Source organism: Xenopus laevis, chromosome 2S (assembly GCF_017654675.1).
Source record: "Xenopus laevis strain J_2021 chromosome 2S, Xenopus_laevis_v10.1, whole genome shotgun sequence".
NCBI lineage: Eukaryota > Metazoa > Chordata > Amphibia > Anura > Pipidae > Xenopus > Xenopus laevis.
Genome location: NC_054374.1, coordinates 43,137,594 through 43,163,241, shown reverse-complemented (window position 1 = coordinate 43,163,241; position 25,648 = coordinate 43,137,594). Strand labels below are relative to the sequence as shown.

At 40.4% G+C, this 25,648-nt stretch overlaps 2 protein-coding genes across 2 annotated transcripts; one reads left to right on the top strand and one right to left on the bottom strand.

The window, feature by feature from the left end:
• Positions 1-863: 863 nt before the first annotated feature.
• Positions 864-19,102, top strand: LOC121400766. The gene is made up of 6 exons (XM_041584717.1): positions 864-944; positions 2,362-2,476; positions 14,918-15,105; positions 17,808-17,873; positions 17,965-18,323; positions 18,856-19,102. Exons 1-6 carry the CDS (start codon positions 864-866, stop codon positions 19,043-19,045), a joined length of 999 nt encoding a protein of 332 aa, XP_041440651.1. The 3' UTR covers positions 19,046-19,102.
• A 323-nt stretch (positions 19,103-19,425) lies between these two features.
• On the bottom strand, positions 19,426-23,623 carry LOC121400505. Its single transcript, XM_041583713.1, has 2 exons — positions 23,153-23,623; positions 19,426-22,844 (listed from the first exon to the last, which is right to left on the bottom strand). Exon 2 carries the CDS (start codon positions 22,095-22,097, stop codon positions 19,707-19,709), a length of 2,391 nt encoding a protein of 796 aa, XP_041439647.1. The 5' UTR covers positions 22,098-22,844; positions 23,153-23,623; the 3' UTR covers positions 19,426-19,706.
• Between the last annotated feature and the right edge of the window lie 2,025 nt (positions 23,624-25,648).

The window sequence follows — 25,648 nt, the reverse complement described above, 5'->3', positions numbered from 1 at the left end:
ATTAAAGAGCACTCACCTGCTAACACAGCATTTCAATCCCTCATCACTACTCTTTTAATGTCTTCTATATATCTTCAGCTTGTCTCTTCTGCTCTTTTCTTGAGCACCTTTTAAAACTCCCCAGTTTTTCTCATTCTGCTGTGTCCCTATCTACCCATTAGTGAGGGGCGAATATGTCCCATTTCGATTTGCCGGAAAATTCTTGAATTTCTTGTGAAAGGTGAAAAATTAGCAAACCGCAAATTTTTAATGCTGTAGTCAATTTTGACTTTGGTGTTAAAGTCAATGGGCGTCCGAATAATGATGACGCAACCGACTTTTCCGATGCGTCCAAATTTTGTTTGACACCGGCGAATTTTTGCTCCAGTTTTGCGAATTTATTCGCCCATCACGACTACCCATCTACCCAGCCTATATTTAAATGCAGTTTTGATACTTTACACATGCAAAGTTATATTGATGTAGACCTCATCAGTTTCTATTTTATAGTACTTTATGGGACAGATTTATCAACATTCTCATTTTAGTGGTTTTTAGAGGTTTTTGAAACTGCAAATAAACTCACTTTCTCTTAAACCATGAATGCTGGGGAATATATTAAAAGATCTGAATTAAAAAAGCATGAATGGTCCAAAAATAATGAATACCTTTCAGTCTTCTCAGTGAAAATAATCAGAAAACCTCTAAAAGTACAATTTGATTAAAAATGGTCCTATAGGATCAGAGTAATTCCTAATTACTTGTATACGACCTCAAAAACTTTTACTCGACAACTTTTTGTATTAGAGTTTTTTGTGGTTTTTACACATGGAGGCTTATTTATTAATGGTTGGATTTTTGTGTTTTTAGAGGTTTTTGAAACTATGACTAAACTCACAAACTCTAAACCACGATTGCCATTGAATTTAGAGCCTGTCGTGTCCACTCCCTTCACGCGTTGTCTGGTAAATGACGCAGGTTTGAGCCACATCAAGATTTAATGCGAGCGATGCATCTGACATCATAGCGCAGTGGAGTGAAATTTGTATTTGTGTGTTTATGAATTTTATAATCTGTTCTTGACCTTGCCTGTCCCTGATCTTGTCTGGTTCGCTGCATGTCCTGACCCTAGCCCGTTTCTGACTATTCTTTTGGTCACGATTCTGTACTTCTCTATTGATGTGTGTGACTGGGCCTGTGATCTCGACTACTCTTTTATCTCCTGATTGTGTACTGCTCTGCCTAATTGATATTGACCTCTTGTCTCCTGGTATTGTACTGCTTTGCTTGATTGGATCAAATCGGCCTGTTCTTTGACCACGCTCCTTGTTCCCCATTCTTCCATTAAACGTTTGGGACGTTGGGGTTTGTTCTGGATTTGGGAAACCATTCATAATAGGTGTAAGTTAACAGGGAAGTGTAACAGGTAAGTTATAATGGAGCACAATCCGTAATGTGCATTCTTTCTTACAGTTAGCAAATATTGAAAAATATGAAATCTACAGCCAAAGTGACATTCTGACACCTGATAAATTAGCAATTTATTAGTCCTTCACATGTCAGGGAATGTAGCATCTCTACAGTGTTGGCACATCCAAGTTCTGGGTTTCACTTTGCCACATGGCCCAGAATGAATTAAGTTTATTGTGGACACTGCACAGTTTTCTTCTCAAAAGTCTTGTTTTTACCCAACCAAAACAAAACAGGAAACTGGAATTACCCTTAGGAACACAAGTCAATCTTGTTCATGTGAACAATGTCACACTATAGGGGGAAATTACGCCAGTCACAAATAAGGTCAGAACTGGTACTTTTACTTAGCTCTGGGCTAATGATGTGTCACTAAGACTCAGTGTCACTGGGACCTATCTGCTCCATCCGAGGTCAACCTTTTGTTCTCCTCAGCCATGTGTCACTTCAAATGGACACAAGCTAGTAGGTTTATATGTCACATATCAGCTATAGGCTGTTTTGAGCCTGATAAAAAAAAATATTCGCCTGTATCACTTAACCTCACATTTTTATTTGAAATTGTTTTCTTCTTTATTGTGTAGTGCAATATAGTTACTTATGTTACACACTAAATAGCAATGAATAGCATACTATGGGCAAACAAATTTTTTTTTGCAATCTTTGCGAGGAAGTAGTTAAGGTCTTTAATCAGTCAACATGGTCGCTAACAAAACATATTACATCACCCCATATAAGTCCAAGCTTTCAAATTCTATATTGATGGTCCAGAGTAGAACAAAACCCTAATGCAACATTTTATAAACTATGCCACCAGGGAGAAAAGACTGCATTATGAATTTAATGTCAGTCAACTAAATTCCTGTTCAGATATCTCTTAATGAATTGTTGTTTTCATTTTTAATATTATAGCTGCAGATGATATTCCTTATAAGGAAAGTGTGTGCTTTTACTTTTATGGTTTCGGAAACTAATGATGTCATAGGTTTGCATGCATCAGGGGGCAGCCAGGTGAGCATTGCTGATGGTAAGGCAAGAGTAGGTTACTTTGTTTCCTGATATGTTTTCATTATTGCTCTGTGTCACTGGGCATATGCGTATTCAGTAGCCAGACAGATTTACAGTGGAAATTTGTACTTTATTTTTAGCAAATGCAACCTTGTTACTCTAGTGATGGGTGGATTTGTCCCGTTTCGGCCAAAAATTTGCGAATTTCCAGCTAATTTCACCAAACAGTGAAGAATACATGAAACTCAAATTTTGATGCCTGCATCAATTTTGACACCCGCGTCAATTCTGATGCTCACGTCAAAATGGGCATCCGAATAATGTTGACAGGTTTTGACGTGAACAACTTTTTTGTGAAATTTTTGGACGCTACCGAATTTTCGGCTTGCTCATTACTACTCATCTATACAGAATAATGTTTTACCCCTCAAGCCATTAAATGCATTCTTATAAACTGACAGCTTTGAAAAATCGACCAATTAAAATTAAATTTTGAGAAATCCATTCATTAAAAAAACCTCCTCACTGTCAGTAATATTTTATTTAAAATGACTTCCTTCTGAATTCTTCAGTTTGACCCTTTAATGCATACCGTCCATCATTCTTTCCTATTAATCTTTGTATTTTAGCAGGTGCAGATGCCCTTATACATACCTCACTGTCAAAGTAACAGGAACTGATTTATTAGCATTTAGTTAGTTAACATTTCAACCTTTCTAATTGAGCTGTGTGTATACTCTTGTAAAATTAGGATATAATGTCATTATACTGACTTGTTTGGAAAGTTTTTGTTCATTTGATGGCAACTGACCTTTGTCCTATTGATTTAGCATTTTCATCCAGATCTGCGTGCTTCCTGCTTTGGGGAAAATATGCAGTGCTGAGGTTGCATTAAAGTATAATTAGAATAACAAAGGTCTATTCACCGCCTGGTTAACAGTTCATTTAAGATGCAAGTCTCTTGGGCAATGGAAAGGTAAGTAATTTTGTGACTGCTTTAAGACATCCTCTGCTGGAAAATATACATTATCCCTGAGGTGTTTTTGGCTGCTTAACATAACTACCATCTTGATATATGAGACAAATATGATAAAAGTACATTTATGGGCATATCTATGAAAAATCGAATTTGTGAGGTTTTGGAGGGTATTTTCTACTTCGAATAAACTCATAATTGAAAAAACCTAGAATGCTTGCTTATTTATGGACATTTCGATTTAAAAAACTCGATTGAATACAATCGAGGAAATAAACTTAAATTTTTGCATTTATAGGCTTAAAAACTCAAATTTGTGAGTTTTTAAACTGATAAATTCAAGTTTTTAAGCCTTTCAAAAACTCAAATGTCTAATATTATTATAGTATAAAAAAAATAGAACAACTCAAATGTAAGGCATGAATTTTGCCTAGGACTCCTATTGACTTCTACATGAACTTGCCAAATTTTCACATTTCAGTTTTCTAGTTATTTATTCTTAATAAATACCAGACATTCGTGTTTTTGAAAATACAATTTCAATTTGTGAGTTTTTGTGCAAAAAAAATTTGAATTGTATAAAAAAATTCACATTTGAACCTTGATAAATCACCCCTTTTAATTTACTAAAAAATGTAGTAAATATAGGTATTGGACCGATTATCCAGAATGCTCAGGACCTGGGGTTTTCCAGATAATGGATCTTTCATTCATACATTAAGGGGCCAATTTATCAAGGGTCGAATTAATTAACTATGCCACCAGGGATAGTTAATAAACCCTCGAATTCGACCCTCAAAGTAAAATCCTTCGAATTAGAATATCGAATATCGAATGATTTTAGCGGAAATACTTTGATCGATCGAGCGAATAAAAATCCTTTGAATCGAATGATTCGAAGGGTTTTAATCAATCGATCGAAGGATTTTTATTCAATCGAAAAAACTTAGAAAGGTGCTGGGGAAGGTCACCATAGGCTAACATTGAACCTCGGTAGGTTTAAACTACCGAAGTATGTAGTCAAAGTATTTTTTAAAGAAATAGTACTTCGACTATCGAATGGTCGAATAGTTGAACGATTTTTTGTTCGATTCGTTCGAATCGAAGTAGAAGGTCGTAGTAGCCTATTCGACGGTCGAAGTACCCAAAAAAAATACTTCAAAATTCGAAGTTTTTTTCAATCGAATCCTTCACTCGAGCGTAGTAAATGTGCACCTAAGTCTACTTTTCCATAATAGGATCTTCATACTTTAAGACTACTTAAAATATACTTAGAATCATTAAAACATTAAATAAACCCACTAGGCTGTAAGAGTATACATTTACAATAATAATATCCAAAACGAGACCTGGCACAATAGTCATTACAGAGCAGAGGCATAAATCATGCAATAAGGTAGACACTCAAGTGAGTTTAATATTATTGGCTATAATAGGGCATGCAGATTATTGTGTGAAGGGTCACATTTTTCTGCTATTATATCAGTCCAATCTGCTTGTCAGTTGCAATATTGCCTCTATATAACATTAATATTTTCCTGACCAATCATGTTAGATCAACATTAACTTTCTGAGCATTGCAGGATGTGATTTTGTGCTATGTACATGGTTTCCCTACATAGGATTTCATCCTTGTTTAAATTATTATTTAATTATTACTATTTGTGCATAGCCATATGCTTCATTTGAAACCTACTGAATAATCCAGCCAGCAAAAAGAATCATTAGTAACATTCCAAACTCTCATTGTGCCAGGGATGTCTTGGCAATATTTGTCCTGCAGCAATGAATTCTCCAGTGTACTATAAAATCATAGATTTCGCTATCCCATCTGTTTAGGCAAGCTTCAATCTGCTTATGTCGTAGATCTTTAACTGAGTCCCTGGAAAACCAACTTCCTAAACAAATAAATCCTCAAGTAATTTGGATGCTTTCTTATTTTTACTGGAAGTTCTTAGATTTGGTTTATGTGTTGGTTATATGTTCAATTTGGCTGTGAATCACTGCTGCTGCTCATCATCAAATGCTAATTAATTTTCCTATCAAAAAGGAGTTATATTTGCTAGAAAAGAAAAATAAATACAAGAATTGATACTAACCTACATATGTAATAAAAGCCACAAACTTTGCCCAGGTGCAGTAACCCATAGCAACCAATAGGATGTTTGTTTTTGAACAGGTGACCAGTAAATGCTTCCTCGTGATTAGTTGTTATAGATGACTAGACCTTTTGCAGACATTGCATCTTTTATTGCACAACCCCATAATTTTTGCAGAAACTTCTCTAAAATATAAAAACAACCTATGTGTGCTCTTTATGTGATTGCAGTCTGTTGGGACTGTTACATGGCAAATTCAACTACAAACTGGTAAGTGTAGGGTTAGGCATTTGAGCAAAACATCTCTTTGCATCTCTATTGCAGCAAATACATTACATTACACAAGTCCAGGGAACCTTAATAAATAAAATAGAGTTGTTATAATGCCCTACAAATGAACCCACTGTATAGTTTATGTTCCATATGTTAGGAAATGGAGCGGGGAACCCAGTTACCAAAAAAAAAATTTACGGACCTTTGCAGGCTATCACTCTGAAAAAAGGAAAAGACGCCAGCATTTTTTGGGATAATTTTGCCATGAAAATTGACGAAGTCCTATGCACTCCATTGCACTTTGCCTGGTCTGAGCTGGCAAAGGCAAGTCTGGTGCAAGAGGTAACGTTCAGTAAAATCCACATTTTACTGAATTTGCAGAGTTACGTCACTTCGCCAGATTAAAAATTGGCCTGGTGATAGAGTGCAAATGATCACTATCGTGTGTCTCTTTCGCTAGCATCTTAATTGAATCCCCCTACCTTCACTATCAAAGCATTTTAATAGATTGGCAAAAAACTATGTTTGATAATTGGGTATCATGGGCTGGAGGTGGTCCTGCAAATATATTTTCTGTTGGAGCCTAGAGAGCTCAAATTATGCCCTTGTCTACAGCTGTTATTTATGCAATGCCCCCTCTTCTATACACATGGCCAATGTAAATGGGGACACTTTGGCTATTTTTAAGTGTATGAGTTCAGCATATTCTCTACTGACTGTCAAAGGACTCTTTTCACTATAAATTGATAATATATTTTTTGTATCTTAATCAGGAACCAAAGGACAAACCTACTGTAGACAACAAGGCAGGAATGAGAGAAGTTTCTAATTTAGGAAAATGTTCTTTATTTCTCCACACTTCGTTCCATAGTAGGGATGTATTACTTTGATACAAACTGAGTAAATCCTAATAGATAAGGAGGTGAGTGGTGTTTTGACAGCCATTGTGTTGTCAGTGAAATCCGAGGCATTCCAAAATCTATTTTTCTTGAAAAAAATAGAGATATAGTCTGATTGGAGATTCAAAGACACTTTGAGAAGAGACTTCTGACTGGTAAAGTTCTCTATGACAGCACTATGGATGGCATTCGAATGCCATATGTTCCATAGCTCAAAGCTCTGCTCCTACCTCTTTGTATTTCTACTTTAATTTTTTAAGTGTTTTCGCTATTTTATTTTGTAGCAAATCTGACTTTTGACGGTCGTCTGTGTTTTGACGTGCGACACAATTTTTTCTGAGTCTAGGTGTTATGTTTGTGTCGCCTTTTTTTTTACTTTGTGTCAAAATTTGCTGAATTGCATTGGAGTCAATAGGAAGACCGATTCACATGCATGTTTTGCTCAGTATATTGCTACACACATGTCGTACTGCAGCTATAAGACAGTTAACTGTTAATGATGTTAAACTATTCACCTAAACACAGTTTTGTTCAAAAATAGCAAAATAAATAGGAAACAAGTGGCTTTATTGTAGTTCATCACATTCATGCAGTACATCACTCCAGATCCGCTGGACAACATACAGCCTCAGATGGATGTTAAAGCTCCGTCTCAGCCTATGCTGCAACCTCTCCATGATGTTACGCCTCAGTCACTGTATCCTGGGGGTCCCAGGGGGGATATTATGATATCCTTCCTGGTGCAAGTAGCAAATAAAGAATCCAAGCTGCTCCTCACTCTTTGCACAGATAAACAAAAAACTAAAATTTGGAGCAAGGCACTCTGATGGGTCACGCATAGAGTAAAAATTTGAAAATGTTATTTATATATAAATATTTCACACCTAACGCTTTTCGTATCACTGAGACACTTAGTCATAGGCTTGAACATTGACAAACATGGGTCAGTATTTTAAGGTCCAACCACCAATCACAAAAGAGTAGGGGAGGGGAAACATACAAGGTGTGTTTACAATTTTTAAAGGGATTACACACCCTATTATAGGGGATGCACATATCAAGGGCCCGTTAAAAACATGAAAATGCAAAAATATAATAAATACAAAAGATGAAAAACAATTTGATACATAAAATCAATATGCAATTCTTTGAGAGTGTATACAAAAAATAGCAAAGTAGACCAATTTTTTAAATTTTTTTTATAGATATGAATATATAGAAAAATTTATGAAAGAAAAATATATGAAAGTGGGTATGTATATGGGTATTAATATAGATATACACAAAGTCTATATGGTTGTGTTAAAGTACAGTATGTGAATCATCAAGTCTCTAGATCAATAACATGAACATTATGGTTTGTAATGTATATGTCTATTATTTACGTTTGTTAAGAATATTATCACCAGGTAATTGTTATTCATTTGTTTACCTGTCTATTTATTTGTTTGATAGTTATTCATTTATCATAGGAAAGTATTCTTTTTTGAACAAGGTAAGTATAATACTAGATATATAAGGAGACAAATATGAATTGGGAAAAAGGGTTGAGTAATCACATGAAGTGTGAAATATGAAACATGAACATAAGTACATAGACCTAGATGCGAGGATACATGTACCATTCATCATAGGGACCCATCATAAAGACATATCCTTTTTTTAAAAAAAAGTAAGTGTAATATATGATATTCAAGAAAACATAATGTATCCGGAAAAGGAGGAAAGTATATATATATATGGTCACACAGAATATAAAGGCACAGATATAAATGCATAGATCTAAAAACATTCACCAAATGTGAATCTAATGGTAATAACAAGATACGTTGAATTCTGAGTTCATGCCTTTGGCTAGCCTAGTATCAAGGGTAAATAGCCAGAATACTTCACGTTTAAGTATTTTCTGTAGCATGTCTCCACCTTTATATGGAGCTGTAACACGCTCAATCCCATGTGTTTGGAAGTAGTCTAAATTCCCTTTACTACAGGATAAAAGATTTTTTGATATATTTTTAGATTTCTCATTCCGAATATCAGAGATATCTTATCTGATTCTTTCCCTGAGGCATCGCGTAGTTTGTCCAACGTATTTTAAGCCACATTTGGTGCATGTAATCAAGTATATGACATTTTTTGTATTACAGTTGATGGGTAGGTACTTATTAAGAAGTTGAGTTGAGTTGGAAGTTGAGGACTGAAAGTAAGTATGCATAATGGTGTAGCTGACTGCTTATGTCGAGACCGGCAAGGGTTTTAGAACACAATTTGTTCAGGAGTGAGTTATGTTGAGTTTTTAAGGCTCTTTCAAAAGCTATTGTGAACACAGATTAGTGATAGCCCCTGGAACGGAGTCTATCTCGTAAATTACATGATTGTTTTACAAATTCACAAAAATTGGAACATAGGCACCTAAAGTGCAGAAATTGTCCTGTTCTGAATATTTTTAATAAGATGTTTTGGGTGAGATGAAGACGCCTGGTATTCACAGAACATTCTGTGCAATAAAGAGAAGTTGAAATTTTACCATCTTGACCTTCTAGAAGGATATTCAGAAAACAAATTTGTGTGCATTATATTCAGAGGAAAAGCGAAGATTAAGGTTGTTACAATTTAGATATTGTACAAAGTTCATAAAACTTTGTTCATCCCCAGTCCAAATGAATATTAGGTCATCAATATAACTCCTGTAAAAGTATATGTGTTCTTTGTATGGGTTATCATCACCGTATATGCTGTATATCTATAATCCCACCATGTCACATGTCATATAAAGATTAGCATATGATGGAGCAAATTTAGCTCCCATGGCACTGCCCTGTTTCTGAAGATAATATTTCTCGTTAAAGAGGAAAATATTATGTAACATAGTAACATAGTAAGTAAGGTTGAAAAAAGACACGTCCATCGAGTTCAATCTTTTTTTTTTAATTACCTATCTGCCAGTTGATCCAGAGGAAGGCAAAAAAACCCATCTGAAGCCTCTCCAATTTGCCTCAGAAGGGGAAAAATTCCTTCCTGACTCCAAAATGGCAATCGGACTAGTCCCTGGATCAACTTGTACTATGAGCTATTTCCCATAACCCTGTATTCCCTCACTTGCAAAAAACTATCCAACCCCTTCTTAAAGCTATCTAATGTATCAGCCTGTACAACTGATTCAGGGAGAGAATTCCACATCTTCACAGCTCTCACTGTAAAAAACCCCTTCCGAATATTTAGGTGGAACCTCTTTTCTTCTAATCGGAATGGGTGACCTTCTGTCAGCTGGAAAGACCTACTGGTAAATAAAGCATTAGAGAGATTATTATATGATCCCCTTATATATTTATACATAGTTATCATATCACCCCTTAAGCGCCTCTTCTCCAGTGTGAACATCCCCAATTTGGCCAGTCTTTCCTCATAGCTAAGATTTTCAATACCTTTTACCAGCTTAGTTGCCCTTCTCTGTACCCTCTCTAATACAATAATGTCCTGTTTGAGTGATGGAGACCAAAACTGTACGGCATATTCTAGATGGGGCCTTACAAGTGCTCTATACAGTGGAAGAATGACCCCCTCCTCCCTTGACTCTATGCCCCTTTTAATACAGCTCAAGACCTTATTTGCCCTTGATGCTGCCAACTGGCATTGCTTCCTACAGCCAAGTTTATCATCTACAAGGACTAAAAGGTCCTTTTCCATAATGGATTTGCCTAGTGTAGTCCCATTAAGGGTATACGTGGCTTGGATATTTTTACACCCCAGGTGCATGACCTCACATTTATCAACATTGAATCTCATTTGCCACTTAGCTGCCCAGATTGCCAGTTTGTCAAGATCCTGTTGCAAGGATGCCACATCTTGGATGGAATTAATTGGGCTGGATAGTTTTGTGTCATCTGCAAACACTGATACATTACTTACAACACCCTCCCCTAAGTCATTAATGAACAACTTAAATAAAAGTGGACCCAATACTGAGCCCTGGGGGACCCCACTAAGAACCTTACTCCAAGTAGAGAATGTCCCATTAACAACCACCCTCTGTACCCGATCCTGTAGCCAGTTTCCTATCCATGTGCAAACGACTTCATTAAGACCAACAGACCTCAGTTTAGAAAGCAGTCGTTTGTGGGGCACGGTACCAAAAAATCCTCTTGGACTGGTCATAAGACACTGCTTACTGTATTTTTTACCGTGACCGGCCCAAAGAAGGGAGGTTGTGGCAGGAAGAAGATGCGCAGGTCCGACTCTGCTATTGGGTTTACTATCTAAATATTTTTTTTTTATTAGATTTAAAGCTTTGAGATACAAATTATGGAAATATTCCTTAATTGTAAATCCCCAGGTCCCAAGCATTCTGGATTTCAGATCCTATACATGTATTCGGTGCTGTTTCTCAATATATCAATATCATCTTATAGCTTTAGTTCTTTTTTATGTATATGTAACTTTATTTATATATCAATATGCATCACTGTACAATCTTAATGCGGTACAGAAAATTCCGCAACCTCCATATTTCTGTCACCATGTCAGATTATTCTTCCATATGAGAGCAAATGCGTTTTAGCATTAATGTTCCATCAACCACTTTACTGCCAAACAGCATTGGACTGGGGGTCCAGGCCCACCAGGCCTGCGGTCTCAGTACTCACATACTCATACCCTATTTCACAGTTTGCCACCCATTTCATCAGTGTGCTACCTGTTCCTATACTAAGTGAGTGATGCCTAAATCATCACTCAAGCATACCAATATAGCTAGAGGGCCTAGGGCCCTGGGGACCCACCAAGGCTGGGGCCCGCCAGGTTATTATCCAGTGCCCCAGCAGGCCGGTCCATCCTTGCAGCCAAAAGAGAAACTGATAATTTTTTACGATGATGTTTTCTCCAGCAGCAAAACAGGCTCTGTTTAAAAAAATCTTACAATTAATTGCATACTGTCACAGCCTATTGCTTTTCCCCTTCAAATTCCCATCACCACAAAATTTCATGTTTAAAATCTTTCATTCTTTTCAAATATTTCAACTATTTTAGATCTGTGCCTGAATCCTGTTCAGTATACAAAACAGATTTAAATGGTTATTCGAAAGACATAATTATAGTAATGAGGCTTGCTGAATAGGAAGGCTGCAGCAGGGAAAGTGTTTTTTTTCTGGCTGTGTCCTAAGATTGCTTAAGAATGGGATGATCTAAAATGTTCACTAAATAATTTACTATTTGCAACTATAAAATGTTGGCCACTTCAAGTGTTCAAATTAATCAGTTTGTGCTGGTTTCAGAGAGTCGTTTTACTTACAATCTGGAATGTTTATTTTTTCTTACTTCTGCAAAACTTAGGTGGCTGGTTGTTAGTAAGTAATGTGAATAATTTCCATCTGCACAGTGATAAAGGAAAGCAACATCTATAGGCATATGGAGCAGGGTTGTCCCTGAATTAGCAGAAAATGATGCAAGATGATTAGTTTCAAGTAAGGGATCAAAGCTATGTCTTACGCTAGAAAGCATGTCTAGTGATTAAAATGACACTAACTTTAAACATCCCTATCGAAAATATGCAGCTTTCTGCAGTCTGTAATCTGGCTTTGTGTTATACGTTAATATGTAATTGGCAGCAGGAGACCATTATGAAAACACAACAAATATTGTTATAAACAAGGTCATAACAAATCAGAAGTAGTGTGAAATTTTAGCCGATGTAGTAATATGGAGGGATAGAATTGTTTCTGGCATAGGACCCTTCATTTGACAGACATGCAGGGGTCTCCATCTACACCACTTTGCCAAGATTATACCATTCACTAATCATCAGCATTTCTAAATCTAACTTTCATGGCAGTATGTGTATGATATGTTTTTATTTATATTGTGCTACTTATGTATGTGAGCAGCATGGTACAGCATTACATTAAATTAATATAACAAACGGGTCATTACAATAATAAATTATATTAATCATTAAGAGTGAAATGTATTAAAAGTTGCAGAGGCACAAACTATAAAATCTAAACTATAAAAGCGACATTTTTTTTGCATTGATGTAATATAGCTCTTATACAAAAATGCAAAGAGTACACGTGTGTCATGCCCCAGGGCCGAGCACTAAACATGTAATCCTCATTGTTCCTTCTCAGATTATTTTCCCATTTCATATTTACTTCTAATGGACCAAAGAATGCAAAGAACTATAATAAAAGCACACTTCAAGGCACCAGCAAAGCTTGGTAAGTCCAGTGGCCTTATTTAGAAATAAAGGAGCAGTGGGGGAATGTACTAAAAATCAGTAACGTAAAAACTATTCACAATGCAAAAAGTCATGCCATATTTTCCTTTGCGTGAATTTAATATAGCTTTTACGAACACGGAAATATGTCTGACAGTGGATAAAAGTTTGCAGATTTTATAGTTTGAGCCAATGCGCAGCAAATGTCAAAACTTCTTACTGGAAATGTTGGCATGTTTGCTTCAAAAGATTATGGGACAGATTTACTAAAGGGTGAATTGTAACCAGTGACCACTTCACACACATCGCACCACTTCGCCAGCCGCAAATGTGCTACAAATACGCTCATTCACTAAAATGCAAAGTTTTTCCCGCTGGCGAAAAGTCACTAATGTTAGCCACTTCGCTCTTTAGTAATTCTCCCCTTATGACACCTTCAAGCTCTTCTTAAAAGTAGGCAATGCAATAACAGTTTAAGGAAGAATATGACATTGCTAAATGCAAACATCATTCTGTGAGATCCATGTGTGTCATGGTTGCAGCATTCACTTGGCAGTTGCTTCTTTAGGCCTTCAAAGGAGGCCAAGCTGAATACATTATTTGATAGGAAGTCCAGGTCTTCTCTAGTTACCCAGTATACTTTATTGAATGCTGCTGTGACCCAGTGTGTCTGAAACTTTGTCTGACAACTGTTGATAAACCTGTGTTTCTTGCCATGACCTGCAATCATCCAACTACAGTTTTGTTTCTCCCTTTGATAAAACCTGGCTTCACTGGCTACACTCCACTGCCCTTTTTACTGTTTTCATCGTTAGGTGAGTGTGAGGCAATTGAGGGTCCTGTACTATACTTAATCTGCTAGTAAGCCTGACACATTCAGGCTTTTACTTAATGGTCTTTCACCGTGAGCAAATGTGTCTGTTGCACATGTTAATGTGAGTGAAAAACAAGGTACAACATGAATAATTTGGTTACTGTCTCTGTTATCGCAATTAACCTTTGGTAAACTAGGGGCCCTGAGTCCCTTTTGCATATGAAAAGTACTCGGAACTGGTATTTACAGCGCAGTGCCTCCACCTAGGGAATAATGAGAAGCACATCTCAGGGAATGACATTTTTGACAATGAAAGAGATCGAAACTTTATATAAAACAGTAGTGAAAGAACTTGGGCAATCTAATACACTCCTGCACTGGGGGACATGTGGGACCAGGGCCTGATTTGCATTGCGGCGCGTCTGCGAGGTCCTAGCGACCGCCGCCCGCACCTCCCACAAGTGCAAACGCCTGAGCACTGGTACTCCTCTGCCACCCTAGGCCCGGGCCTTTGTGGCCTTGCCACAAATCCAGGTCTGCATGGGACCTACCTAACTCACTATTAGGTACCTGACTGTCTCTCCAACAAAGTCCTTTTTATTATCAAAGTCACAATCCTCTGGAAAGGGTTAATAACCACACAGTTCAGTTCAATTGAAATGTTCCTTCCCCCAAGCTCTTATATTCCCAGGTAGCGCTACCTTTTCCAAAAGTACCCCTCCCTTTGGAACTTAGCAGCCGCCCCCACGTACCAGGTAAATGTACAAGACCTGTTCTCAAATTGGGGCAACGAATATGGAAGCAGAGCTGACTTATATATGACTCAATAATGTCCATTAATTCTTTTAACCCCAATGAGACACAAAACAACATTTTATGGTGGAAAAAAGGCCGCAGCTATTTATTAACAGACACCAAGCTTTGTAAAACCATCCACCAACATACCCAGAATATTAATCTTAATGTAACAAATGCATAACCAATGAATAAGCTGTGACATATAAAATAATAGCCGCTTAAGGCTGCATAACATTTAACCTCTTAAAGGACCAGTAACACCAAAAAATTTTACTTAAAAATCCCATTCTAAAAGCTAAAAATAATAGGTATGCCCCAATACATTCATATAAATTACACAGGGTTTTTTTTAAAAAAAATTCAAAATAGCCTTGCTACATTACCATGTAGAACGGCGAAAAGGCGACCAGTTCCCCCTGCGTGCGCGTTCCCGTCTTGTTCCTGCACAGAAAACCGGAAGTGACGAACCGGAAGTCAGTACGGCGCGCAGAACACAGAGGAGAAGCCAGGAGGTAAGGTCGTGCCTTACTGAGTCCACGAGCGAGGAGGGAGAAACGCTAGCGATAAACAACAAGGAGGTAGGTAAAGGCTGTTGGGGAGGCAGACGGGGAGGCAGACTGGGAGGGTGGGAGGGAACAGAAGAGCGGGGTGAGGCGAGAGGCTGCGCTGTGAGGAAAAAAAATGCTGCGTGTAAGTAAGTGAGCTCATCCCCCAAGGGCGACCGATGCAGAGCATTGTTGTAGCTTCCAAAGAGAAGCACATAAGAGAAGCATTACAGGATTATGTTGCATAAGCATTTACTACCACACAGGCATATCGTCAATTGGCCCCTCTGTAGCGTTTTATAACTTATACAACATACAACAACTTGAGAGGGAGGGAGGGAACAGAAGAGTGGGTCAAGAGGCTGCTGTGTGGGAAAAAAAATGCTGCATGTGAGTAAACTGAACGCCTTGGCAAAAGAGCAACAGAAAGGGGGGAACAGATTCTGGATGGAAAAGAAATGTTTGGGCAAGAGAGTCTGCGGGTGAGAGAGAGAAATGCTGTGGGGGGAAGGGAACAGAATGGCTGGACAAAAGAGCTGGGAGAGGGACAGAAAGGCTGGGGGGAGAGAGACTGGGTGAGAAAAATAGTGAGACTGCTGGCTGAGAGAGAGACTGCTGGAGGAGAGACTGGGTAAGAGACAAATGCTGTGGGGAAAGAGACTACTGTGGGGGGGCAGAGACTGCTGTGGGTGAGAGACTGCTGGCTGAGAGAGAGACTGCTGGAGGAGAGACTGGGTAAGAGACAAATGCTGTGGGGAAAGAGACTACTGTGGGGGGGGGAAGAGACTACTGTGGGGGGGGGCAGAGACTGCTGTGGGTGAGAGACTGCTGGCTGAGAGAGACTGCTGGAGGAGAGACTGGGTAAGAGACAAATGCTGTGGGGAAAGAGACTACTGTGGGGGGGGCAGAGACTGCTGTGGGTGAGAGACTGCTGGCTGAGAGAGAGACTGCTGGAGGAGAGACTGGGTAAGAGACAAATGCTGTGGGGAAAGAGACTACTGTGGGGGGGGGCAGAGACTGCTGTGGGTGATAGACTGCTGGCTGAGAGAGAGACTGCTGGAGGAGAGACTGGGTAAGAGACAAATGCTGTGGGGAAAGAGACTACTGTGGGGGGGCAGAGACTGCTGTGGATGAGAGACTGCTGGCTGAGAGAGAGACTGCTGGAGGAGAGACTGGGTAAGAGACAAATGCTGTGGGGAAAGAGACTACTGTGGGGGGGGGCAGAGACTGCTGTGGGTGAGAGACTGCTGGCTGAGAGAGAGACTGCTGGAGGTGAGACTGGGTAAGAGACAAATGCTGTGGGGAAAGAGACTACTGTGGGGGGGGCAGAGACTGCTGTGGGTGATAGACTGCTGGCTGAGAGAGAGACTGTTGGAGGAGAGACTGGGTAAGAGACAAATGCTGTGGGGAAAGAGACTACTGTTGGGGGGGGCAGAGACTGCTGTGGGTGAGAGACTGCTGGCTGAGAGAGAGACTGCTGGAGGTGAGACTGGGTAAGAGACAAATGCTGTGGGGAAAGAGACTACTGTGGGGGGGGGCAGAGACTGCTGTGGGTGATAGACTGCTGGCTGAGAGAGAGACTGCTGGAGGAGAGACTGGGTAAGAGACAAATGCTGTGGGGAAAGAGACTACTGTGGGGGGGGGCAGAGACTGCTGTGGGTGATAGACTGCTGGCTGAGAGAGAGACTGCTGGAGGAGAGACTGGGTAAGAGACAAATGCTGTGGGGAAAGAGACTACTGTGGGGGGGGCAGAGACTGCTGTGGGTGAGAGACTGCTGGCTGAGAGAGAGACTGCTGGAGGTGAGACTGGGTAAGAGACAAATGCTGTGGGGAAAGAGACTACTGTGGGGGGGGGCAGAGACTTCTGTGGGTGATAGACTGCTGGCTGAGAGAGAGACTGTTGGAGGAGAGACTGGGTAAGAGACAAATGCTGTGGGGAAAGAGACTACTGTGGGTGATAGACTGCTGGCTGAGAGAGAGACTGCTGGAGGAGAGACTGGGTAAGAGACAAATGCTGTGGGGAAAGAGACTACTGTGGGGGGGCAGAGACTGCTGTGGGTGATAGACTGCTGGCTGAGAGAGAGACTGTTGGAGGAGAGACTGGGTAAGAGACAAATGCTGTGGGGAAAGAGACTACTGTGGGTGATAGACTGCTGGCTGAGAGAGAGACTGCTGGAGGAGAGACTGGGTAAGAGACAAATGCTGTGGGGAAAGAGACTACTGTGGGGGGGCAGAGACTGCTGTGGGTGAGAGACTGCTGGCTGAGAGAGAGACTGCTGGAGGTGAGACTGGGTAAGAGACAAATGCTGTGGGGAAAGAGACTACTGTGGGGGGGGGGGCAGAGACTGCTGTGGGTGATAGACTGCTGGCTGAGAGAGAGACTGTTGGAGGAGAGACTGGGTAAGAGACAAATGCTGTGGGGAAAGAGACTACTGTGGGGGGGGGCAGAGACTGCTGTGGATGATAGACTGCTGGCTGAGAGAGAGACTGCTGGAGGAGAGACTGGGTAAGAGACAAATGCTGTGGGGAAAGAGACTACTGTGGGGGGGGCAGAGGCTGCTGTGGGTGAGAGAGACTGGGTGAGAGACTGCTGGCTGAGAAGACTGGGGAAGACTGTATATTGGGGGGGCTAAAGACTGTGTATGAGGGGCTGAAGGCTCTATATTGGGGGGGGGGAAGAAAGCAGAGTATTTGTTCTGTCTTGTTGTTCATATTATATACTTTTACATTTTTAGATTATGGCACCAAAGAAACTAATTCTATTGAATGAAAAGGAACCTGAAGCACAAAGAACTAACATGGTTAGTATATAATATATGATTGGAAACGGATTCCTCCCTTTTCATACATTTGAATTTGTTCTGACTAACCTGTGTTCTATTTTTTGTACAGCAATCCCATGGGCAAGGTGATCCGACATGTTTTGGCAATGAGCCAGTGCGAGACACACCAAGTGTGCGCGACACACCAAGTGTGCGCGACAGACCAAGTGGACATCAACATCAAACAGCAGATAATCGAATTGGGACAACTGAGTGGTGTAGGTGTGGCAATTGTGTGCCCATGAAAACTGTGGAGGAATCCTCTTGTTGCATGGAAGTATCATCTGTGGAAAAGAAATATCTACAACATGGGTGCATCTGCCATAGCAGGAAATTTTACCTGAGGTGTTTACGTAAATCCCACCTGGAATACTTGCAAATATTTTGGAACATGCAACGCCCCACAGGTGGAATAAGCAGCCACAACAGGCAAGTTCATCTGACTTTTACCTATAGATTGAGGATTATGGGAATCATTTCGGTGTGTTTTCCTTATGTCAAGCAGAAAGAATCCCAAGGCACACAGGATAAATGCAAGCAAGCTGCCTTGCGTGTTTTTTGCAAAGTGCAACGTTTCGTAGTCACGCCCCTTTCTCAAGCATGCATGAGAAAGGGGCGTCCCGAAAAGTTGCACTTCGCAATAAACCTTGGGATTCTTTCTGCTAGATTGTTTGTGAGGCGAGGCGGCCCATCCTCTACCTTTGTGCACCGGGTGTGCGGGAGCCAAAGTTGAACTTCCTTATGTGAAGAACATGTGTTCTAGACAAAACTGCTTTGTAAATGACACAATTGGTCATGGTTTTTTTTATCCACTTTAGCTCCAACAACGGTTTGCTCCATAAAGTCCTGCCAGTGTTAGCCCTATATAAAATAATGTCACATGACGTATCCCCTTGGCGTGTGATGACTAGTGCAGAGAAACATTTTTGTACAGATCACTTATCCTCTCTTTCTTCTACAGAAAATTACGACAGACTTCCTATCGGTCATTCATCGCCTGGATTTATGGCTTCTTAGGGCCCAAGAAACGTGTGCCTATTCCAGCCTGTGTCGTTCAAAAAGTCCGCAGCACTTATCCAGACCCCAAAGGCCGGTACAGAGGATTTCTACAGGCATTTGACTATAATGCTTTTGATATGGCTCTGGACTGATGACTTTTGTGATTGTTTATTTGTCATTGATGTTTGAATTTGTATTATTTATTATTCTTTATGATTTTTTTTCAATAAAAAACGTACAAACATTAGTTCTTTGTTCTTCTTTTACTCAAACAACATGATAAAGTGGACATAGATACACACAAGTATTTGTAACAGAAGTTTCCTAAAATGCAGTTGGGAACATAGGGGTCTACATTTTATCATATAGGGGGTGCTTAGATCGTTACAAGACAGGTTTCATAAAGTACACTGGAACACATTACAAACATCGCTTAGCAACAATTACATTTCACAAGTACTGTTCATTTACCATTAGCGGCAGAGGTTGGGGGGGGGTCAGCTGTTACTATAAGTGCACAGACCGTTGGGGGGGGGGTCAGCTGTTACTATAAGTGCACAGACCGTTGGGGGGGGGTCAGCTGTTACTAAGTCTGCAAAGTGCTTTGGGCTACAGGGTCTGCTAATTTTATTAGTGCATACAGCTGGCATATACAGGGTCAGGGGTCTACATTTTATCATACAGTTTTTTTTACAACAGGGGGTGCTTAGATCGTTATAAGACAGGTTTCATAAAGTACACTGGAACACATTACAAACATCGCTTAGCAACAATTACAATTCACAAGTAATGTTACATTCACTAGAACATGCATCAGTTTTGAAATCTTGACAAATGATGCTGAACAGTCAAACTTTTATCTGGTCTCTCTTCTGTTGCAATGTTGACCGGCATGGTGCTGTTTCTGGGATCCCAACTATGGGTCAATTTGCCCTCCAGTAATCTGAGCACATCCACCAACATTGGAAATACATGTGCATTGGTTGTGGGCTCATATAGTGCTTTAGCAACCCATTTCTTTTTGAATTTGGGAAACACAAGTCTATGTCGAAGTGAACCTACAGTGTCCCCTCCCTCACTGGGCAATCGGACACGAGCTTGCGGTCTATGCACATTTGCATTATGGGCTAGAGCTGCAAGCTTCGTGCGGGCCTCCATTCCATCCATTGTAAAATGGATTCTTTTAGACCGGTACTTTAGGGAAAAGCTGTTATATACTTCCAATGCTCCAGTGTGGCGAAATGTTGTCATGTGCTCAAAGTCCTTTGTCATTGTCTTTGACAGGACTACTTCAGCCAGGGATAAATAGGCTTGAGAGTCTTTTTCTATCCATGGTCGCAGACTTCGCTCCTCATCTGTGTATTCTTTATGTGAGCATGCATGGTACTTTCTTCCATGATCCCATTCATGCTGATCTGTTATGTGCAGAACAACCGATTGCCACCTTTCGCGCATCATACATAAGTCACCATCACATTTGCTGGATGACCACCACAGATGGTTTGTTATTGCTGGGATCCATTCAGCTATAGCAGAACAGTTTCTCTTTCTGCTTGCAGCAACCAAGCGTTTCTTCAAACTCTTGGCATAATGCCACATATCAAACTCATGTGCGATGCCTTTGTCTTTGTAGATCTCACGCATTATTTTAATAATTCCTGAATGACGGTCTGTTGCTATTGCAGTAACTTTATATGATTGAGCCAATAACCTGTTCAAGCACCTTGTGAATGCAAGTTTTTCCATAGCTGCAGAAGTCTTGGCTTCTGTTACCTGAACAACCTCGAAGTCCACTATTCTCTTTGTGTCCACTTCCATAAAACTGTACACACAATACTTGGCACTGTAACCAGGGCTGTCACATTGTCCATCACCAGCAAGGCACAACTTTATGCCACTGAATGCATCATGTAATCTCCTTTGTTCTTGCTGCCAGTGCACATCAATAACTGGAAAAAGTAACTCACGCTGGTATCTGTAGTATGTATTATGGGATATAAATCCAAGCCCCAATAAATCAAACATTTCTCTGACTTTATAAAAATTGCAGCCACTGTATAATATTGCAGCTGAACTTAAAACATTTCCAACTGCAATTCTTCCGATGCAAGGTTGACTTTTCCACAAGGTGTAGGTGTGTCCATTCAGGCAAACGACTGACACTGAAACAAATGTGCCTTGTGAATGTTTTTTAATTTCTATGAACGGAGCATTGCAAATATCTTGATTGTTGCACACAACACTGCAGGATATCTTTCTGATCAAAGAATCAAGACAAGACTCAAAAACAATAAATTTCCGTTCTTTCACAAAGCTCTGCTCATCTTCTTCAATAACAGTTGATGTGTCAGTTACTGAAAATTCATTACACTCATCTGTGTCTGGAACATATTCTGGGTCAGAAGCTGTGGAGCACTTTGATGTTACTGTACAACTTAGGTCTTCGTGTACAGAGCTGTGAAGGTTTGGTGACATTGCAGTGTCATGCAAGGAGCCAACATTCACTAATGGCTGGGAATTTCTAAACCTTTTCATTGGGGTTGATTGTAGTATTCTTGGACGTGTGTCATAGATATGATCATGTTCAACCTTCCACTCCTCTCCTTCTGTGTTGAACTCATATTCTGGCCATTGTACCGCTTTATCCATTTGGAAAAGATGTGCTTCGGTGCCTGTGCTGGCATCAACCATTTTAACTTGTGTGGAGGTTAGTAGCGGTTGTTCGCAAACTGAAGTAGAGTGCGTGGCTGATAGTGAGCGTTGATCACAAACTGAAGAAGAGTGTGTGGCTGATAGTGAGGGTTGATCACAAACTGAAGAGGAGTTATTCTTTTGGTGCTTATTGTAACTTGATATTTTGAAAATGCTTGGTACGGCATCAGGTTTTAGTGATCTTCTCTTGCCTATCACTTTATAGCTTTCATTACTAAAGTGATCACTGCATACACGATAAGAACTCACTTTCTTGTTATCCAATATCGTTTGGGCAAATCCGTCAATCTCACCAAAATCTTGATTTGTATGTAGTGCGATCTGACGAAGCCACCTTTTAATCTTCATTAGACATACTGGAAAGGTGTGCATTATGATGCCTTTAGAGGACTTTTTGCCACTGCAGTGAGAGCAGCCACTCACAATGCAGCTGGGCATGATTTCTACTAAGGAAAAAAAAAATCTATATAAGCATGTACCCAAAATCAGCATTGTTATAGTATACACCTACAACGGTGTACCCATGCACTTGCACCATGTGGAAGTGACCCCGATAATCTCTGCCTTGACTCCTCCCTTGTGTTGATAATAAAACACTAGTAAAACACATTATACTGTATATTTACAAGAAAATGTGTAAAGAACAATAACATTTATCAGTAATATTTTTACATCAGTGATGTACTTATTGTTATAGCAGACCCCAGACCATGGGTCCCACCCATGTATGAAATAATAATAATTGTAGCAGACCCCAGACCTTTGGCCCCATTACAGTAATAACAGATCCCAGACTATGTTCCACCCCCTCCAAAGAATGTAAGTAGTAGCAGCCCCTCCCCCAAAAAACACACTAGTAAAACGCAGTTCATTGTGTCTTTTATAACATTTTATTGATATATTTACCACAAAATATGTAAAGAACAATATAATTTATTATTTGTAAGTGAAGCCTTTAGTTACAGCAGACCCCCCCCAGTATATTTTATAATAGTAGCGGCTGACACCAGACCTGATGAAATACATCAATTCGAAGAAATGCCCATCACACAAGTGGTACCAAAATAACAGACCTCAGATCAGAGGGGACCCAAAAGTGAAGTCCAGTTGACTGTCAAAGAAAACCTGGAAAGATGCAACCGATTCGATCTGCGAAGATGATCCAAGTAACACGATCCAAGTGAAGCGTTCCAGAAGAAGCAATCCAGACGAAGTGATCCAGAAGAAGCAATCCAATCCCTGGGAGTGCAATATAGAAATGTATTCAGAAAAGGTTATTGAGATATATACCACAAAATGTGTAAACGACAAAATTTATCAGTAAGTAAGGCACATATACTTATAGAAGACCCGTACCATGCCCCCCCCAAATAAAACACTAGTAAAATGTGTAAAGAACAATATAATATATTATTAGTAAGTGATGCCTTTAGTTATAGCAGACCCCCACCATTGTATCCTATAATATTAGCGGCTGACCCCAGACTGGATGAAATACATCAATTCGAATGAATGCCTATCACACAAATGGTACCATAATAACAGACCTCAGATCAGTGGGGACCCGAAATTGATGCAGAGTTGATTGTCAAAGGTACTCTGGAAACCAGGAAGATGCAACCGATTCGATCTGTGAAGATGATCCAAGTAACGTGATCCAAGTGAAGCGTTCCAGAAGAAGCAATCAAATCCCAGTGAGCTGCAATGCAGAAACTTATTTAGAAAATTATATTGATATATAAACCACAAATTGTGTGAAGAACAGTTATCAGTTATAGACCAGGTGCCCCCCCCCCTCCCAATGTATCCAATAATAGTAGAAGTGAAGCGATCCAAGTTGAAGTCAGGAAGATGCAACAGATTCGATCTGTGAAGACGATCCAAGCAAAGCGATCTAGGTGGAGCGATTCAGATGAAGTATCCAATCCCTATAAGCACAACATAGAAAATTATTTATAAAATGTGTAAAGAACAAACAGACCCCAGACCAGGTATCCCCCCTGCTTTATTGCAGCAATAATAAAACCAGACCCCAGACCAGGTACCCCCCCTGCTTTATTGCAGCAATAATAAATACAGACCCCAGACCAGGTACCCCCCCTGCTATATGTACCAATAATAAATACAGACCAGGTATCCCCCCAGCTTTATTGCAGCAATAATAAATACAGACCCCAGACCAGGTATCCCCCCTGCTATATGTACCAATAATAAATACAGACCCCAGACCAGGTATCCCCCTGCTATATGTACCAATAATAAATACAGAGCCTAGACCAGGTATCCCCCTGCTATATGTACCAATAATAAATACAGACCCCAGACCAGGTATCCCCCCTGCTATATGTACCAATAATAAAACCAGACCAGGTATCCCCCCAGCTTTATTGCAGCAATAATAAATACAGACCCCAGACCAGGTACCCCCCCTGCTATATGTACCAATAATAAATACTGACCCCAGACCAGGTGGCCCCCCTGCTATATGTACCAATAATAAAAAGCAGACCCCCAGACCCTGTGGCCTCAGCTCTATAAAGCTATCAGTAAATAATAGTAAATAGACCCCAGACCATGGCCCAAATTAGCAATAGCTAAAGGCAATGACAATATCATCAGAACCCAGACAATGAGAGGATTAGCGGGCCCCAGACCTGTAGACACCTGTGACATATACTATTGTATCATCAGAACCCAGACAATGAGAGGATTAGAGGGCTCCAGACCTGTAGACACCTGTGACATATACTATTGTATCATCAGAACCCAGACAATGAGAGGATTAGAGGGCCCCAGACATGTGGCATCTCACCACATACACTAATAGGATGTCTGCAATACAATGCATGTGGCCCCAATGTATGCACTAATAATAGTAATATCAGACCACATAGCCCCCCTATCTACTGCAGTAACGATGTGCCCCCCACTCTATGCAGCTATTAGTACCCCCCCCTGCTATATGTACCAATAATAAAACCAGACCCCAGACCAGGTACCCCCCTGCTTTATTGCAGCAATAATAAATACAGACCCCAGACCAGGTATCCCCCCTGCTATATGTACCAATAATAAAACCAGACCCCAGACCAGGTATCCCCCCTGCTTTATTGCAGCAATAATAAATACAGACCCCAGACCAGGTATCCCCCTGCTATATGTACCAATAATAAAACCAGACCCCAGACCAGGTATCCCCCTGCTTTATGTACCAATAATAAATACAGACCAGGTATCCCCCCAGCTTTATTGCAGCAATAATAAATACAGACCCCAGACCAGGTACCCCCCTGCTATATGTACCAATAATAAATACAGACCCCAGACCAGGTATCCCCCTGCTATATGTACCAATAATAAATACAGAGCCCAGACCAGGTATCCCCCTGCTATATGTACCAATAATAAATACAGACCCCAGACCAGGTATCCCCCCTGCTATATGTACCAATAATAAAACCAGACCAGGTATCCCCCCAGCTTTATTGCAGCAATAATAAATACAGACCCCAGACCAGGTACCCCCCCTGCTATATGTACCAATAATAAATACAGACCCCAGACCAGGTATCCCCCCTGCTATATGTACCAATAATAAATCCAGACCCCAGACCAGGCGGCCCCCCTGCTATATGTAGCAATAATAAAATCAGACCCCAGACCAGACGCCCCCCCCCCCTTTCTGTGGAACCAAAATAACAGACCTCAGATCAGGACCAAAATAACAGACCTCAGATCAGATGACCCAAAAGTGAAGCAAGTCCTGCGTAAAGATTCAGCAGCGTGTTCCTCCTGTCAGCAGCGTGTTCCTCCTGTCAGCAGCGTGTTCCTGTCAGCAGTGAAGAGAGAGCAGCCAAAAGACGTCCGTTCCCTTGGAGATGCAGCTGGGAAATGAAGCCGCACTACCGACGCCATCTGAAGACTCCTCGGTTGCTAAGTGACGTCACTTCCGGAAGTGACGTCACGAAACCGGAAGTCGGTCCCGGAAGAGAGCCACAGCAGCGCGCACGTACAGCAGATGAAGAAGAACAAGGAAGAAGATG

Coding starts and splice junctions, on each gene's coding strand:
- LOC121400766 (XM_041584717.1), top strand. CDS start 864: ATGACTAAACTCACAAACTCTAAACCACGATTGCCATTGAATTTAGAG. Junction 945..2,361: donor CTCCCTTCACGCGTTGTCTG/GTAAATGACGCA, acceptor TTAATATTATAG/CTGCAGATGATATTCCTTAT. Junction 17,874..17,964: donor AAGCACAAAGAACTAACATG/GTTAGTATATAA, acceptor TTTTTTGTACAG/CAATCCCATGGGCAAGGTGA.
- LOC121400505 (XM_041583713.1), bottom strand. CDS start 22,097: ATGCTGATTTTGGGTACATGCTTATATAGATTTTTTTTTTCCTTAGTA.